Source organism: Equus asinus, chromosome 9 (genome assembly GCF_041296235.1).
Source record: "Equus asinus isolate D_3611 breed Donkey chromosome 9, EquAss-T2T_v2, whole genome shotgun sequence".
Taxonomy (NCBI): Eukaryota; Metazoa; Chordata; class Mammalia; order Perissodactyla; family Equidae; genus Equus; species Equus asinus.
Genome location: NC_091798.1, coordinates 43045942 through 43063791, shown reverse-complemented (window position 1 = coordinate 43063791; position 17850 = coordinate 43045942). Strand labels below are relative to the sequence as shown.

The following is a 17850-nucleotide window of genomic DNA, read 5'->3' as shown; positions in this document are numbered from 1 at the left end:
GCAAATAAAGTTGCTATGAACATGTACTTGTCTTTTGGTGGACATAGTACTTGTTTCTGTTGGATAAATACCTGGGAATGGAATTGCTGGGTCATAGGGATCTGTAGTTTAGCATTAGTAGCTAATGTCAGACAATTTCTAAAGTGACTGGGCTAATTTATATTCCTACTAGCAGTATATAAAGAGTTCCAGTTGTTCTGTATTGTCATGAACACTTACTCTTCTATTTCTGTAAGTCTAGCTATTCTGGTAGATAAGGAATGACATTTTCTTTTTAAAAAATTTCTCTGGTAACTAGTGATGCTAATCCCATTTTACCATCTCGTGGCCATTTTGATACCTTTTGTGGAGTGCCTGATCAGGTCTTTTGTTTATTCACTAGTGAATATTTATGATGAATTTTGCTCCCTTTTTTAGCTTTGTAAGTTGAGACTTAGATAATGAATATTTGGATTACTTGCATATACCACTTATGCAGTTTGGAAAGTTATAAAACATTTTTAGAAAAAATTCCATTAAACATTTGTGAAATTTTTAAGCATTCTGTGTGTGAAGAGTTGAAGAGTAAGGTTTGTTCCAACCCTTTTCCTGGTGCTGGTTTTAAGAAAACACTAATTTTGAGTCTTAGGCTGTTGGAGTCTAACACCCATTATTCTTTCTGAAGCCAGTCTTACGAATGACATCCCCATTCACCAAAGTCATTGGCCTTTTCTTTGTTCACATTCTCTTTCAACTCCTCCCTTGTGTTTAATCTTCTACAGTACCATCGTGTCTAGTTCTAAGCTCCTGGTTTTAACAATACTTTATCAGTGGCTCTTTCCCTTCTTTCCTACCCGTGAGTGTTCCCTAATATTCAGGTGTTTACTTGCTGCTCTTTTCTTTCAGTTAAAAACCTATTTTTTCTTATTGTTTCAGCTCTTTGTTGAAAATCTTAAATGTTTCTCATCTTTTCCTTGCCAAACCTGTATCTCCAGTCATGACCATTTTCCAATAGAGTTAACTATCTTCTCTGCTGACTGAGCCACTTTCTGAGTGTCCTTAGTTCTGTTAATGGAATTATCATTATCTTAGTCATCTTAGTTTAAAATTTGAGATTATCTTTAATTTCAAGGTACAGTTGATAGAAAAATCAGCGAACATTCTTTAAATACTTCCTTAGTATGTGGTATGGTGCATGGAGTAGTGTCAAGGTGCTGATGACTTTCCCCTGGAAGATCGTTGTACCTCATTTGGGAAGTTATGTTTTTATCAGTGTTATGTTATTAATTAGTTTTTATGATAAATCTTCAGTGACCCATAGCCTCTTTAGGGTGGTGAAGGAATTCTTCGCAAAAGGGCATGGATCTGAGTTCATCATTAAGGATGACTGAGATTTCTCTGGAAAGACACAGATGGCAGGGGTGCAGGGATTTGGGCTGGATGGGAAAGTGTGTGTAGTGGTACGGTGGTGAGTGTGTTAGACTGGGTCTAGATCCAGCCAGTCGTTGAAGTCTTGACTCTTCTTCCTTTGAATACTAATGATCATCATTCATGTTTGAGTAGCACTTTTCAGTTTATAAAACATCTCTTTTTTATGTATACACACATTATTATTTCAACATTTCAACAACTTAGGAGCCATCAGCCTTATTTTACAGAAAAGTTAACAGGCTTAGTCATGGTCACATAACTAGTAAAGGACAGAATCTGATCCTATTCTGTTTTCATTATACTATTTTTTTCCCCTTTTTTTTTTTTTTAAGGTATGCTTTTTGGTGAGAAAAATTGGCCCTGAGCTAGCATCTGTTGCCAGTCTTCCTCTGGCTGTTTTTTTTTTCTCCCCAAAGCCCCAGTACACAGTTGTCTGTCCTAGTTGTAGGTCTTTCCAGTTCTTCTGTGTGGGATGCCGCCTCAGCGTGGCTTGATGAGCAGTGCTAGGTCTGTGCCCAGCATCTGAACTGGCAAACCCTGGGCTGCCAAAGAAGAGTGCGTGAACTTAACCACTATGCCACTGGGCTGGCCCCATACTACTTTTTAAAATTAAAAATAGTGAATTTTTTGAGTTACGAAATATTTAAACACACAGAAAAGTAAAGAAAATAGCATATCTGATGATTTGCCAAATTTTCTTCAAATTTGTTTTTTGTTTTTGTGTTTTTTTTTTTTACTGTTCTCCCCAAAGCCCCCCGATACGTAGTTGTAGATTCTAGTTGTGAGTGCCTCTGGTTATGCTGTGTGGGACACCGCCTCAGCATGGCCTGATGAGTGGTGCCATATCCGCACTCAGGATCTGAACCAGTGAAACCCTGGGCGGCCAAAGAGGAGCACACGAACTTAACCACTCGGCCACGGGGCCGGCCCCTTCAAATCTAGTTTTAAAAGAAACACGGCTAAAGCTTTTTCCATTCTTTCTTCATCCTTCTTTCCTCTTTTGACCAGTGGCAACCAGTATTCAGTATCCTAAGGTTAGTATGTATCATTTCCATGCATACTTTTAGTCTCTTACTGTATCTGTGCATATCCATAATTAACATTTTTTTTGTTTTAAATTTTATACGGTTGCTCTTATAAAGGTATGTATATTTTTGCAAATTTCTTTTTTTTACTCATCCACTCACTCACTCACTCACTACTTGCTCACTCATTTATTTAATAAATAGGCACTGTTCTAGGTCCAGAGGAATATGATGGCGGAAAGGAAGATGAGGCTACCTGCCTATTAACATTTCACTTGGGAAGATATATAGTAAATAAATAAAATTGATAATGTAATAGGTTAGGATAAATGCCATGAAAGAAAATTGGGCAGCATCAGAAGATTAAAGAATGATGTGGGAGTGGGATGTATGCTATTTTACATAAAGTGCTCGTGGATGTCTTTTTTCAGGAGCTGACTTTGAGCAGCTGCATTAATTGAGAGAGTAAGCCATGTTAAGATCCGTGAGGAGAGAATTCCAGGGGAGGGAACATCAAGTGCAAAGACCTTGAGGTAGAAATGACCTTGGAGCACTTGAGAAACGGAAAGAAGTCAAGTGTGGTTAGATGCAAAGTCAGCTATGAGGATGGTGAGAAATGAGTTTGGAGGAGAAGCCAAGGGCCAGATCATGTATATCCTATAAAGTAATGTTAAGGAATTTGGATGTGGAGTGTAGTGGGAAGCCACTGGATGATTTTTGAGCAGAGGAATAACATGGTTTGGTGTATTTTTAAGATTACTTTTATTCTGGAATTCTGTGTAGTAGAAAAGAATGTGGAAGCTCTTTCTATATTAATATAGAAAGATCTTGAAGATACATTTTTATACATTTTTCTGTACCTTTTTTATTTTTAGTATACCACTATTTATGTAAAAAAAAAGATTATATATATATTTTTGTATTTGCTTGTATTTGCGAAAAATTTCTCTGAAAGGACATAAAAGACAGATACAAAAGAGATTACCCGTGAGAAGGGGAACTGATGATGGAGAGAAAAATGAGAAGGAAACTGACCACTCTACACTTTTTATATGTCAAGAAAATATTTTTAAATCATGCAGAAGAGGGCTGGCCCCGTGGCCGAGTGGTTAAGTTCGCGCGCTCCGCTGCAGGCGGCCCAGTGTTTCGTTGGTTCGAATCCTGGGCGCGGACATGGCATTGCTCGTCAGACCACGCTGAGGCAGCGTCCCACATACCACAACTAGAAGAACCCACAACGAGAAATATACAACTATGTACTGGGGGGCTTTGGGGAGAAAAAGGAAAAAATAAAATCTTTAAAAAAAAAAAAATCATGCAGAAGAGTGTACGCATCTTGAGTATACAGTCAGCCGAATTTTCACAAACTGATCTCTCCCATATAACCACTCAGAGCGAGAAGCAGAACTTAGTAGGATGGCAGAAACCCTCATGTTCCCTTCTAGTTAATACCCCCACCCTTCCTTTCACGGGCAGCCACCATCCTGACTTCTAAGAGCGTGCATTAGTTTGGCCTGCTTTTTGACTAGCACTCTTAGCTCCTTCTATTCACCATGATTTGTTTTAGATCATCTGCTATTTTTATTTTAGCATTATACAGTAATGCATTGGTAGATTCCCTTTGTTAAAAGATTAAAACAGTACTGAAGTGTATAGAAAAATCATGCAGGACTACTTTCTATTGCATCTCTCCTACTTTGTGCCTCTCCTTAGAGCTAACTGCATTGAGTAATTTAGTATGTAGCCTTCTAGTCCTTGTTCTGTGTTTACATCACAAATAACTTTTCCTTTTTTTTCTCGTTAGTACTTAATATGGTTAGTACTTAATAGTAATAGAGAGTAGTTAACATTTATTAAACACTTTCTAGTGTTAACTACTAATCTAGTAGCTGGTCGTCAGGTGTCTCTCCTTTTGTTTCTCCCTTCCTCAACATATTTCTCCATTGCTGTTGCGTACTCTGTCTCACACGCGTGCACTACCCTCTCTAGCCTCCATAGTATTCCATTATTACTCAATAAGATCTCAGCCAGGCCTATCTCCTCTCTATCCTAGGAAATGTTCTTTTCTTGTCTGCCCACATATTTTTTTGTGTCTCTTTGCTTTTGAAATTTCTCTTCTCATCTCAGACAACCAAACCATGCCTTTACTTTCTAACTCAGATAACTTTTATCCTATGTCCTTGATGTAGCTGCAGCTGAGGTCAACTCTTCTTAACAGTTTAACACGCAACACTACACTTTGTGGCCTGTTACTGAAAAATGTGCTTTTATTCTCCTGTTGTATTTCTTTAGTTTAATGAAGCCAATTTTGCTTTCCTGGCAAAAATTATCCTATGTAGGATTGGGCATGTCTACCCATATGTAAGGAATATACCTTCACCTCCCTGTACCCTTACCCCCATGGTTCCAGCATAACCATCTGACTAGCCACTACTGGTTGATCAGCATCCAGAACAATGTTTGGCGTTTGGTAGGCTCTCACTAACTATATGTTGAACAATGAATCAGTTGGCTCTTAAGATGAAACCTATTTGGTATGACTTTTTTAAGCACCTCATGGCTATTCCTAGTACATGGCATATAACAAGCAATCAGTAATTATTTGTTGAATTTAATTCAGTTTTATTTTACTTTGTGTTTAGGTTTTAACTGAGCAAGTATTCTTTTCTGGAAAAATACACTCCAATCCAGAATAGTCTTGATGCTAGAATTTGTCAAAGGCAGAGCTGCAGCATTATTTGGCAATTTTAGGCACAGGAAAGGAAGCATCTTTTGTTACTGACATCCTTTTTCCAAACATTACTCCTGGTATTTCACTAGCTGCTCATTGTAGTTGGTTGTGTAGTGACTGCAGAGGATTGTATCCACTCTTATCAGTGGAGTGCCAGTGCACATCACTTCCTCTTGTTACCATCTCCAAGAACTTCTTAATGGTGTAGAGTGGTGGTCTGCCTGGAGTGGGTTCACTAACTTAACATGCTTAAAATATCACAGAAGGCAGTAGGAATTATAAAATTATAAACTGTCCTTTTTTGAGTTAAACTTTGAATTTACTCTCTTTAAATCTATTCAGCATTCTTAGTTTAAAAAATAGATACTTCCCATTTTTCTGGCACCTGTATGTGTTATGATTTATTTCAGGATTTGGTACATCTTATGACGATGTTTAATAAAATTTGCATCTAATAATGTGACTTGAATAGTACCAGGGCTTTTGCCCAAACTTTATAAATCTGTGAAATGTTTTAAAGAGAATAATGACCTTAGGGAAGCTCCAGACTTCTCTTAAGACTTTTGTTCGGCTCAGGATATATCGTGTTCAGAATTGACACAGCATGTAATGTGTGTTTCAGTGAATAAAAGTACTTCAGAATCAGTCCGTAGAAGGCTGTTTGAGGGCTTGCTGGCCTGACCAAAAGAATTAAAAGTCTAGGGGCTGTTTTTTTGGATAATACATAGAAGGTAGAACAACCAGTTTTTGCTTTAGGTTATCATTTGGCATTGCCAGTGAATTATTTGTTCACGTTATGAAGAAGGAAGTGAGTGGTCACAGGTCTTTAGAGAAATTTTGTTTTACTTTGCAATGCTTTTCTGCTTTTCTTTAAAAATAACATATTTGTCAATTATGTTAATTTAAATGTATGTTAATTACATTCATTTAAATTAGGGATCTTATCCTTTTCCCCCTTTCTCTTTCAGGACTTGAACCAATGAAAGAAGCTTATGGCACTTATGAAGATAAATGTCACTCCCTTTTTAATTGGAACTTCTGCTTAGGACCTGTATGTATGTGACTCTTCACCTGTGATCTGTTCTTTCAGTAGCCACTGACTTTGAGTTGCAAGAAGGTCTCTGAAGATTTATATCAAATGACGTCAATGGCGAGCTTGTTTTCTTTTACTAGTCCAGCAGTAAAGCGATTGTTGGGCTGGAAGCAAGGTGATGAAGAGGAGAAATGGGCAGAAAAAGCAGTCGATGCTTTGGTGAAAAAGCTAAAAAAGAAAAAGGGTGCCATGGAGGAACTGGAGAAAGCCTTGAGCAGTCCAGGACAGCCGAGCAAATGTGTTACTATTCCCAGATCTTTAGATGGACGCCTGCAGGTTTCTCACAGAAAAGGCTTACCCCATGTTATATATTGTCGTGTTTGGCGCTGGCCTGATTTGCAGAGTCATCATGAGCTAAAGCCATTGGATATTTGCGAATTTCCTTTTGGATCGAAGCAAAAAGAAGTTTGTATCAACCCATACCACTATAAGAGAGTAGAGAGTCCAGGTAGGTTTTATTCCTCTGAGAAGAATTAAAACAATTTCTCTTTTCGTGATTTGTATTTAACTGAATTTAGTAATTAAAAGGTTATATTAGCCTTTTGTTTCCTTCTTAAAGATTTTAATCTTGGAAGGAATACTGGATTTTGAATTTAGCTTTTTATGTGTAGGTGACATAGCTCCCAAGTGGCTTCATTGTTCACTGTAAGCAGTCAGTCATCTGTACAGTCTGCCATTCCTGTGGAGGAGCTGTCTCTATTTTATCTAAGGCGTAAGCTCCGTGAGTGTACTATATCCCACTCTTTTTTGTCTATTCAAGAACTTTGTTTTTACAATTATCACCCCTTTCCCTAGCATTGTATTTTCCCTCTGCTGGACTGTTTCTGACTGCATATAAGCATGTCATACTGCCTATCCTAAAATAAAAGTTAGAAAGAAATCCTGTCTTGACCTTATTCATACACTCCCACCCCCAATCTACTACACTGTTTCCTCTAGTTCTTTTATAGGAACCTCCATTTTTATTATCTCCAATTATTTTCCTACCATTCTTTCTTGACAGCCCTCTGGTTAGTCCTTCTTCTCTACCATTTGACTTGACTAGTGACTGCCTTTCTACAGAGAGAGGGGTCATTCTCAGTCCTCATCTTACTTGCCCTCTCAGCATCATTTGATATAGGTGCTCTCCTTCCCTCTCACTCAAACCTTTTTCTTTATTGGCTTCTGAAACACTACACTCCCCTGGTTTTCTTACCTCCCTGGCTCTTTTGCTTAGTCCCTTTGTTGACTTATTTTCCTGTTTTCACGGGACTCAGCCCCTGGACCTTTTCTCCATCTATATTTTCCTCTTGTGTTCTTATGCTTTCACATGCTTTAAAACCATGTATAAGCTCATGCTCAGATTTTGAACTCCAGAGTCAACTTCTTTGAGTTTTAGGCTTCTATATCCAGTTGCCTACATGACAGTTCCACTTGAAAGTCTAATAAACATATCAGATTTAATATGTCTAAATAGGACTTTTAATTTTTTTTCCCACTAAGTCATTTTTTCTCTAGTTTTCCCTATTGAAGTAAATGGCACCGGCATTCATGTAGTTGCTACCTGGAAGTCATCTTTTCTTTCTCTCTCTCAAGTCCTGTATTTGAGCTATGAGCAAATGCTGTTTGCTGTGCTTTCAAAATATATTTTGATAATATCACCTTTCACTATCTCTAACACCACTGCTCTAGTACAGACCATTATTGTCTTTCACCTTAAGTAGTCTCATTGGTCTCTGCCTCTTTTCTTCCCCCAACCCATTCTGTTTTCTACCCAGCAGCCAGACTGATCTTTAGAAAATATATTTCAGATCATGTCAGTCTCAAGATACTTTAAAGGCTTTCTGTCACTCTTTGAACAGATTTCTGTAAGACCCTACATGACCTATCCTCAAATTTCCTCTGTTCTTGGACTTGCCATGTTCTTCCTGGATCTAGGCTTTTTTTCTTGCTGTTTCTTCTAGTTAGAATACTCTCCCCCCAGGATCTTTTTAGGCACATTTTTTCACTCCATTCAATCCTTGCTCAGATACCTCCATTATTACTTGACTGTTAGATATTTATTTTGTTACTGACTCATGAGAGCAGGACCTTCTCTGTCTTATTCTGTACTACATCCCCAGTGCCTAGAATATTGTTATTACCTGGCACTTAGTAGGTAGTACTCAGTAAATATTTTTTTGTAATGAATGAATTGTATAAGCTGAGATACTAGCTGAGTGCATTACTTATCTATTGCTGCATAACAGATTACCACAAGCTAAGTGGCTTAGCACACATTTATTGTCTCACAGCTTCTGTGGGTCAGGAGTCCAGGCATGGCCTAATTGGATCCTTTGCAAGGCTATAATCAAGGTGTTGGTCAGGGCTTGGTCTCATCTGAGGCTCAACTGGGGAAAGATCTGCTTCCCAGCTCATGTGATTATTGACAGGATTCAGTTCCTTGCAAGCTTTTGGACTTTTGCTGGTTGTTGACTGGAGGCTGCCTTTATTTGCTTGCCACATGACCTTCTTCATAGGTAGCTCACATTCATTCATTCATGGCAGCTTACTTCTTCAAAGCCAGTAAGAAAGAGAGTGTCTTCTTGCTAGAAGGGCATTACGTCCTTATGGAATGTCATCATGTACATCCTGTCACCTTTGCCATATTCTGTTGGTTAGAAGCAAGTCACAAATAATACACTCAGAGAGAGAGGGGATTATGTAAGGGTGAATAGCCAGAGACTGAGTCATGGTGGCCACCTTAAAGTGTATCTGCTATGCTGGATTTCACATGGAGCTAATAAAAGCCCAGTACGGTAAAAAGTCTCTGAAAACAACATTGGATGTGGATACTAGCAGAAAGAACAGCAGTGATGGTGCCGTCAAGGGAATGTTCAGTTTAAGGGGCTTTAGAGCTGCCAGCTGGTATTTGAAGTGATTCTCGTTTTCTTACTGTGTTGTCCAAGGAGAGCTGTTGCCTGAAGGAATTCATGAGGAAAGGAAGATATGAGGATTTAATAGAGAAGTATAGTCAGAAAAACTCCCAAACTTGATATTTTCTAGGAATTGCTGGAAAGTCTAGGAATCTTAGGGTGTGACTGATAATTAGCCAGTACAAATGTCTTAGTTTTTGTAATCCATTTTTCTCACCTATGATTCATTCTATAGAAAAGACTGGGGCATAGCTCTGATATGCTTCAGCAAGTTAATCTAGCAGCTATGGTTGCTAGACACAGGATGGATCACTTTATAGTATTCGTGTTAATAAAGTGGTAGTAATGGTAACAGGATAGTAATAGTAATGAACATTTTTTGAGCACTTATGAACTAGGCAGTTTTCTGACCTTATGAGGTTATTTCTTCAAAGGGTTAGAAAATGGTACTAACATTTTTCAAGCCTATAAGTTTACTAGTAAGTTTAGAGATAAGGAAGCCAAGACTTAAAAGGCAAGTAACTTATACAAAATCACATAGCTAAAATATGGTGCAGTCAGATGTATTACAAAAAGATAAAAAAGATGGAAGATAGTTGGAGAGTGATAAGAGAAAAATAGAGGGGCAACCCAGATGGTCCAGGATTTAATAGGCAGTAGTGTCTCGTGGTTAAGACTGGGTTCTAGAATCAGACTTTCTGGATTTGAATCCTGATTTTACCAGTACTACCATTGTGACCACAGGCAAGTTACTTAACCTTTCTGTGACTTAGTTTCCTCATCTGTAAAAATGCAAATAATAAATACCTACCTCACGGGTTTGTTATAAGGGTTAGATGAGTTAATGCATGAAAAATGCTTAGATTAAAATGTTAACTGGCTCAGAATAAGTTTCAAATTAAATATCATTCTAGTAAAACAGAGCATAGGGGAAAATGGCAGAGAGAAAATTATCAAAGAAATACTACTAGAACAATTTCCAGAACTGAAAATTGAGAGGCCTAGTGACTGAGTAACCAGAACAAAGGATATAAAAAGACCCACACGTGAAATTTTAGTATATTGTGGATAAAAAGAAGATTCTGGAAGCTCCCAGAGAGAAAAGACAAGAAACGTACAAAGGACTGGAACTGAGAATGTTGGATTTCTCAATGTGATTCTGGATCCTAGAAGAAAATGAAACAGTGCCCCCGAAATTTAGATAAAGTTATCTATTCTGGAATTTGCGTGCAGACAAACAAAATACAAGATAGTTTCATATAGGCGAGGACTCAAAATTTATCTTCCTTACATCCTTTCTTAGGAAGCTAATAGAGTATGAAGTCCAGGAAATGCGATCCAACAGGAGAGAAGAGAAGGGAAGCCTAAGGACTTCAGATTTGTAGGAGACTTAAGTAGCAATCAGTCTAGATCATAGCGAAAGGATGGAGGATCTAGGAGAAGAATGGAATCAATACATAGTTATTTGTGGCATCTGGAAGCTGGTATTGATAGGAATTTGACAGATCTGTTGGATTTCTGGAAATATTTGTGGTACATACTTAAGATTAAGCAAATGAAGGAACAAAGCAATAATTAATAAAAGCGCTTTTCAAGAAAAAATATAATCATAGTAAATAGTTGGCTCAGCAGTGAATAATATTTTTATATATGATATAAACACTGGGTATTGATTTAACCAAAATTCTTTTTTTTGTTTGTTTTTTTTTTTTTTGGAGGAAGATTAGCCCTCAGCTAACTACTGCCAGTCCTCCTCTTTTTGCTGAGGAATCCTGGCTCTGAGCTAACATCCGTGCCCATCTTCCTCTAGTTTATACGTGGGACGCCTACCACAGCATGGCTGCCAAGCAGTGCCATGTCCTCACCCAGGATCCGAACCAGCGAACCCCGGGCCGCCGAGAAGCGGAACGTGCAAACTTAACCGCTGCGCCACCGGGCCGGCCCCTAACCAAAATTCTTTATGGAACTTTATTGTGGGGAAGAGGAATGAGAGTGGGATAGAATGATATAAGACAGCTACTTCATTTCCCATAACAGCAAGTCTAGAAATAACATCTTGACAAATCCACAATAGCAATATAAGTGTATTACTTAGCAATGCACAAAGTAAACGTTAAGAGAAATGGCTGAGAGTTTAAATTGTTTTCTCTGAGCAGTAGGGGCGAGGCTTAGAAATTGCTGTTTTTGTTATAATCTCTTATAGCATCTGTCTTTTTAAATTATCCATGTATAATTTTGGGTGAAAATAAAATAATTTCTAAAAAAAAGTGTATGGATAATAGTCAAGTAAGAGAGAAGTCAATGATTTTAGCTCTGCTTCTTAAAAAAAGAGTAAAGAAATCCTTACTGGATTGAATTCCTAAGTAGTTATTTCAGTAAGTCTTTCGATTGCTAGCCAGCTAAACATAGAAATTCTTACTGTCTAATGCCCTACCCTCTGATGGCAGCTGTCCCGTCATTCTGTGAGGGGAACAGCAGTTGGTAATACACAGTAGAACGAAACAATCAGATGTTAACCACATAATTACAACACTAATTCAGTAAAATGAAAAGAGACCAAAAATCAGTACAAATATTGCCTTACAGAGCCTCTGATTCCTCAGGTACATCCCTGCTTCAGGGAGGCGAAGTATGACCTAGTTAACTTGAAAACAGATTGCTTTTGTTGCTGCTGAATGATGTCAAAGTAAGATTTTTTGGAAGTGAAATTACGTTAACAAATATGCGAAAATTGTTAAAGAGATGAATTGGTACAGTAGAGTTTAGAGAAATCAGGTTTGTTTCTATTTCTATAGGGAAAGGTAGTCCAATATTTGTATGTGATTGATCACTTGGGTCTTCAGAGAAAGTGAATGCTTGATTAAAGTTAATCTTTTAAAAACATCTCTCAATATGTGTAGTCTTTGTTGTATATATTTTCATTATGGTCATGTTTAGAAAACTGATGTTGAATGGAAGGCTTCTATCTAGGAAATATTTTGCAGTAGGGAAACTGTTTTCAGTAGGGAAAGCTTTACTGAAGAACATAAAATGTGAGATCCCTCAAACTAAGAAAGATGAAATGTTCAAAATTGGAGACATGGAGGCATTCAGGAGGTCTGCGTAGCTGACCTCAGCTTCACTCTCTACTCTTACCTCCTAGGTGAGTGCTTAGGCCACCCCACTGTCTTTTCTTACCTCCTTCCTGGGGTCTCCCCATCTCTTCCTCTGCTCTCCCCACCCCTAGCATTCCCATGTGAAATTCTCCTGCTTCTTTAAGGTCCTATCAGTTGTTGTCTTTTCCACAGTATTTTGTTTGATTCCTTGCTAGCTGGAAGGGCTCATCTTTGTTAAATTCTCAATGCAATTAAATTCTCTGTATTATGATTGTTTTGAAATATGCTTTATCTCCTGTTGAACAGGAGTAGTATCTTTTCTGGATTTTCTGTCTTCCAGAGTACCCTATACAGGCTAAGTACTTAGAGTTTTTGGTTTAGTTATTATGTAAATAATAGATTCAAGGTTCTACAAAGCAGACCTTCCTAAAAGTAAATTGTTTTAATAGATTCACAGTCTTACCCGAATCCTTTCTGCCCCTTAATGTGTATGGGATATTTGCGTTAGTCCTTGCTGACAGATGACTTTTGATTTTTGTGTTTCAGTCTTACCTCCGGTGTTAGTGCCTCGTCATAATGAATTCAATCCACAGCACAGCCTTCTGGTTCAGTTTAGAAACCTGAGCCACAATGAACCACACATGCCACAAAATGCAACGTTTCCAGATTCTTTCCACCAGCCCAACAACACTCCTTTCCCCTTATCTCCGAATAGCCCCTACCCGCCTTCCCCTGCTAGCAGCACGTATCCCAACTCCCCAGCAAGTTCTGGACCAGGAAGTCCATTTCAGCTCCCAGGTAAGGATTTGTTTTATGGATACAAAAAAATAATCCCTGAGAATCAGCAGTTACTCTTATACTGCTAGCCCTCTGGGTGAACTGTTGTATGCCAGGAGCCAGCTACTTTTGACTCTCTACTCTTTGGATATTGTTTGGTTTCCAGAAGGCTTTTGGTTTTTATTTTGCCAACTACCATATGTTTAAAAATGGATGTAGCTATATTTGACTTAAATATTTTCATATAATTTATAATACTAAGTACCATTTATTGAGTCCCTCTATATAACTGATATTGTGATGGAAGATATTGCATTAAAGTTAATCTTTCAGAACAACCATGTGAGATAGGTATTATTCCCGTTTTATAGATGGAAAAATAAATTGATATTAACTTCAAGAGTTTAAATACCTTGCCTAAGATTGCACAGCTAATAAGTGGGAGTTCAGACCCAGGTTTCTCTGACTCTAAAGTCTGTGCTTTTTTAACTTTAGCACATTGCTTGTCGAATCATTTTAGACTTTGGAATGTTAAGAATGAACCCCAGTTATCTTTAATTAGATGACTGGTGAACTAGTTTGCCTGGAGAAAGATTGTAAGTAGATTTTATAAATTTCCAAAGTTTTGTTAATGGTGTGTCATGTATGGACACATCACGTCACTCTGTCAAGAAATATTTGAATGCCTGTTGCAGATGGAGTCTTACGTTAAGTGTATTCTTTATAGTTTCTCTCCTGCAGCAAAATTTCAATTGATACAGTTTTTTTTTAATAGAAATTGAGAACCAGTTGTTTAACTTAGTATTAGGTGTTCAAAAACTAATTTTCATACTTTGTCGTAGATTCAGTGCTGATTGTAGCTCTGTCTCAAAATATGTCTTGTACAAACTAGACCTTGGAGTGAAAGAAATTATATTGAGTATTTATAGTTACTGAGACAAAGAAGTATAGCTGTAGCTTTTGCACAAAGGTTTTCAGCCATGAGTGTTGGAACTCAAAAGCTTTTCTAGTTAACATGCAGTTTTCTGAAAGAATTCACTAGCTTTTTAATAGGGCAGAACAGCTATTTTAGGACGTTGCAAAAGAATTAGACAACTGCTGTTAGTGTTGAAGGCAAATTTTGAAGCAATGTAGTTTTATTTTCTAGTTTTAAGTAGCAACATACAGTATGTGACGATCTTGATAATTTAAAAGTGTCTCTGTAGATACCCAAACTAGGATAATCTTTGTCCTTCAGATTGATTTGCAGTAGTTGCAATTTCTCAAGCATATGATTCTAAGCAAATAAAGGCAAAATTCTTGACCTTCATTTCTATTTTAGTGAATTTTAGCACTAATCTTACATCACGGATTGGACCAAATACATGTGGACTTGTAATAGGTTTTCAGTAGCTAAGGATGTGCTGTCTTTTCTCCTTTTCCCTTGCCCTAAGATAGCATTCTACATTTTTGTGTGCCTCTAATGTTCAGTGACGAACCCTGCTGGTAATCTTAGGAATTTTTAATACTTTTAGAATAACTTGGAGCAGGAAGATGATTTTAACTATTGTTTTGGGACTTGCCTCATTTTCTTCCTTTTAGCTGATACTCCTCCTCCTGCCTATATGCCACCAGATGATCAGATGGGTCAAGATAATTCCCAGCCCATGGATACAAGCAATAATATGATTCCTCAGATTATGCCCAGTATATCCAGTAGAGGTAAGAGAAATACTCACTATATTTATTTTCTTATTGTTGCTGTTTTGTTTTTTAATTTCTTGGCCACTTTTTAAAAACAACTTTATTGAGGTATAATTTATATACAATAAAATGTATCCATTTTAAGTGTATGTATGATTCAGTGACTTTTAGTAAATGTATAAAGTTTTATACCATCACTGCACTCTAGTTTTAGAACATTTCCATAACTCTTTAAAATTATCCCTTGTGCCTAATTTGCAGTCTATTCTGGCTCCTATCCCCAGCTCCAGGACCCTCTAATCTGTTTTTTATATCTATAGATTTGCTTTTTCTGAACATTTCATGTAAATAGAATCACATAATGTGTAGTCTCTTCCATCTGGCTTTTTTCATTTAGCATAACGTCTTCAAGGCTCATCCGTGTTGTAGCATGTATCAATAGTTTGTTCCTTTTTATGGCTGAACAGTATTCCATTGTATGGATTTTGTTTATGCATCACCAGTTTATGGACATGTGAATTGTTTCCAGTTTTTGGCTAGTGTAAACAGTGTTGTTACATTTGATATATAAATGCTGAATATTTGCATGTAAGTCTTTGTGTGGACATTTTTATTGTTCTTCAGTAGATACGTAAGGTGGAATTTCTGAATCACATGGTAAGTTTTAACTATTTAAGGAAAACTACCAAACTTCTCCAAAGTGGCAATACCGTTTTACATTCTTAAAAGTAACATGAAGATTTCCGGTTTATCCATATCCTCCTAACACTTGTTACTGTCTTTTTTATTATAGTCATTATAGTGTATATGAAGTGCTAACTCATTGTGGTTTTAATTTGCATTTCCCTAATGAGTAATGATGTTGAACGTTTTTTACATACCTCTTAGCCATTCGTATATCTTCTTTGGTGAAATGTTTATTTAAAATCTTTTGCCCATTTTTTAATTGGGTCGCTTGTCTTATTATTGAGTTGTGAGAATTCTTTATATATTCTAGATAGAGGTCCTTTACCAGATATATGATTTGCAAATATTTTCTCTCCATCTGTGGATTGTCTTTTCATTTTCTTAATGGTGTCTTTTGAAGCACAAAAATTTTTAATTTTGATGAAGTCCAGTTTATCAATTTTTTCTTTCCTGGATCATGCTTTTGGTGCTGCATGTAAGAAATCTTTGTCTATCCCAAGGTCATGAAAACTTTTCTCCCGTGTTTTCTTCTAGAAGTTCTATAGCTTTAGCTCTCATATTTGGGTCTCTGATTCATTTTGAGTTAAGCTTTTTGTATGGTAAAGGACTAAATTCCTCTTTGTTCATGTAGATATCCTGTTGATTCTAGCACTGTTTGTTGAAGAGAGTATCATTTCACCATTGAATTGCCTTGGCATTGTTTTCAGAAATCGGTTGACTTAAGTGGATGAGTGTATTTCAGGACTCTCAGTTTTGTTCATTGATCTGTATATGTATATCTCTACCTCCTTGTTTTGATTACTAAAGCTTTATAATAAGTTTTGAAAATGAGAAGTGTTTAGTTCTCCATCGTTTTCTTTTTCAGAATTGTTTGGCTACTCTGTGTTCTTTGCATTTACATGTCATTTTAGTATCAGTTTGTCAAGTTCTGCCCCCACCAAAACCGCTCCTTGGATTTTGATAGAGGTCACGTTGACTTTCTAAATTCATTTGGGGAGATTTGCTGTCATCTTCTAGTGCACGAGTGTTGAATGTCTTTCCGTTTATTTAGATCTTCTCAGTTTTCAGTATACAAGTCTTTTACTTCTGCTTCTGTTTTTAAATTTGTTCCCAAGCGAATGGGATTTTTTAAAATTTCATGTTTGGATTCTTCCTTATTAGTATATAGAAATACAGTTGACTTTTGTATGTTAATCTTGTAATCTGCTACCTTGCTGAACTCATTTATTAGTTCTGGTAGTAGGTTTTGTGTGTGTGTATATAGATTCCTTAGGGCCTTCTAAATACAGGAGCATGTTGTTTATGAATTAAAAAACAGTATTATTTTTTTCCTATCCAATCTGCGTGCCTTTAACTTCTCTCTCTTATTATTAAAGGGCATATATGAAAAACCCACAGCTATCATCATTCTTAATAGTAAGAGACTGAATTGCTTTGTCCCTACAGTTGGGAACAAGATAAGGATGTCTCCTCTTGCTGTTTCTATTCACCATTATTCTGGAGGGTCTAGTCAGTAAACTACTAGGTCTCTTCTATTCCTAGTTTGTTGAAAATTTTTATCATGAATGAGTGTTGGGTTTTTTCAAAAGCTTTTTCTCCATCTATTGAGATGATCATGTAGGGTAGTTTTGTTCTTTTTTCTAGTAATAAGGTGTATTGCATGGACTTATTTTCTGATGTTAAACCAGCCTTATATTCCTAGGTTAAATCTCACACGGTCATGGTGTATACCTTTTTTATATATTGCTGGATTAGGTTTACTAATATTTTGTTGAGTATTTTTGCTTATATATTCGTGAGGGATATTGGTCTCTAGTTTTCTTGTGATGTCTTTGTTTGGCATTGGAATCAGGGTAATAATAGTCTCACAGAGTGAATTGGGAAGTATTTCCTTCTATTTTTGAAGGAATTTGTGAAGTGCTGGTATTATTCTTGAAATATTTGATAAAATTTACCAGTGAACCCATTTGAGCTTGGACTTTTCTTTGTAAATACAGATTCAGTTTTCTTTAGTTATTATAGTGATTGGTCTATTGAGAGTCTCTGGTTTTTCTTGAGTCAGTTTTGGTAATTTGTGTCTTTCCAGAGGTTTGTCCATTTTATCTGAATGGTCTAATTTGTTGGCATAAAATTTATCATAGTACCCTTTATAATCTTTCTAATTTCTATAGGAGTTGGTAGTGATGTCTTCATTCCTGAATTTGGTAATTTGTGTCGTTTTGTTCTTGATAGGATTTAACTAAAGGATTGTCAGTTTTGTTCATCTTTTGAAAGAATCAACTTTTCTCTTTTTCACTGATTTCCACTCTAATCTCTATTATTTCCTCTATTCTGCTTGCTTTGGGTTTAGTTTGCTTTTCTTTTTATAGTTTCTTAAGGTGGAATGTTAGGTTATCGATTTGAGTTGTTTCTTCCCTTTTTGACATAAGTAGTCAAAACAGTTTCCCTCTAACCA

General features: G+C 36.8%; 1 protein-coding gene across 2 annotated transcripts in view; it reads left to right on the top strand.

Moving 5' to 3' along the window:
* Positions 1-17850, top strand: part of SMAD5 (SMAD family member 5) — a 46757-nt gene that overhangs the window by 15499 nt on the left and 13408 nt on the right. For both annotated transcript variants that reach the window (XM_014828429.3, XM_014828430.3), the window contains 3 exons: positions 6135-6707; positions 12795-13046; positions 14607-14726. In XM_014828429.3, the coding sequence (XP_014683915.1) occupies positions 6305-6707; positions 12795-13046; positions 14607-14726 (775 nt within the window). In that variant the 5' untranslated portion in view covers positions 6135-6304. The remainder of the gene's footprint in view (positions 1-6134; positions 6708-12794; positions 13047-14606; positions 14727-17850) is intronic.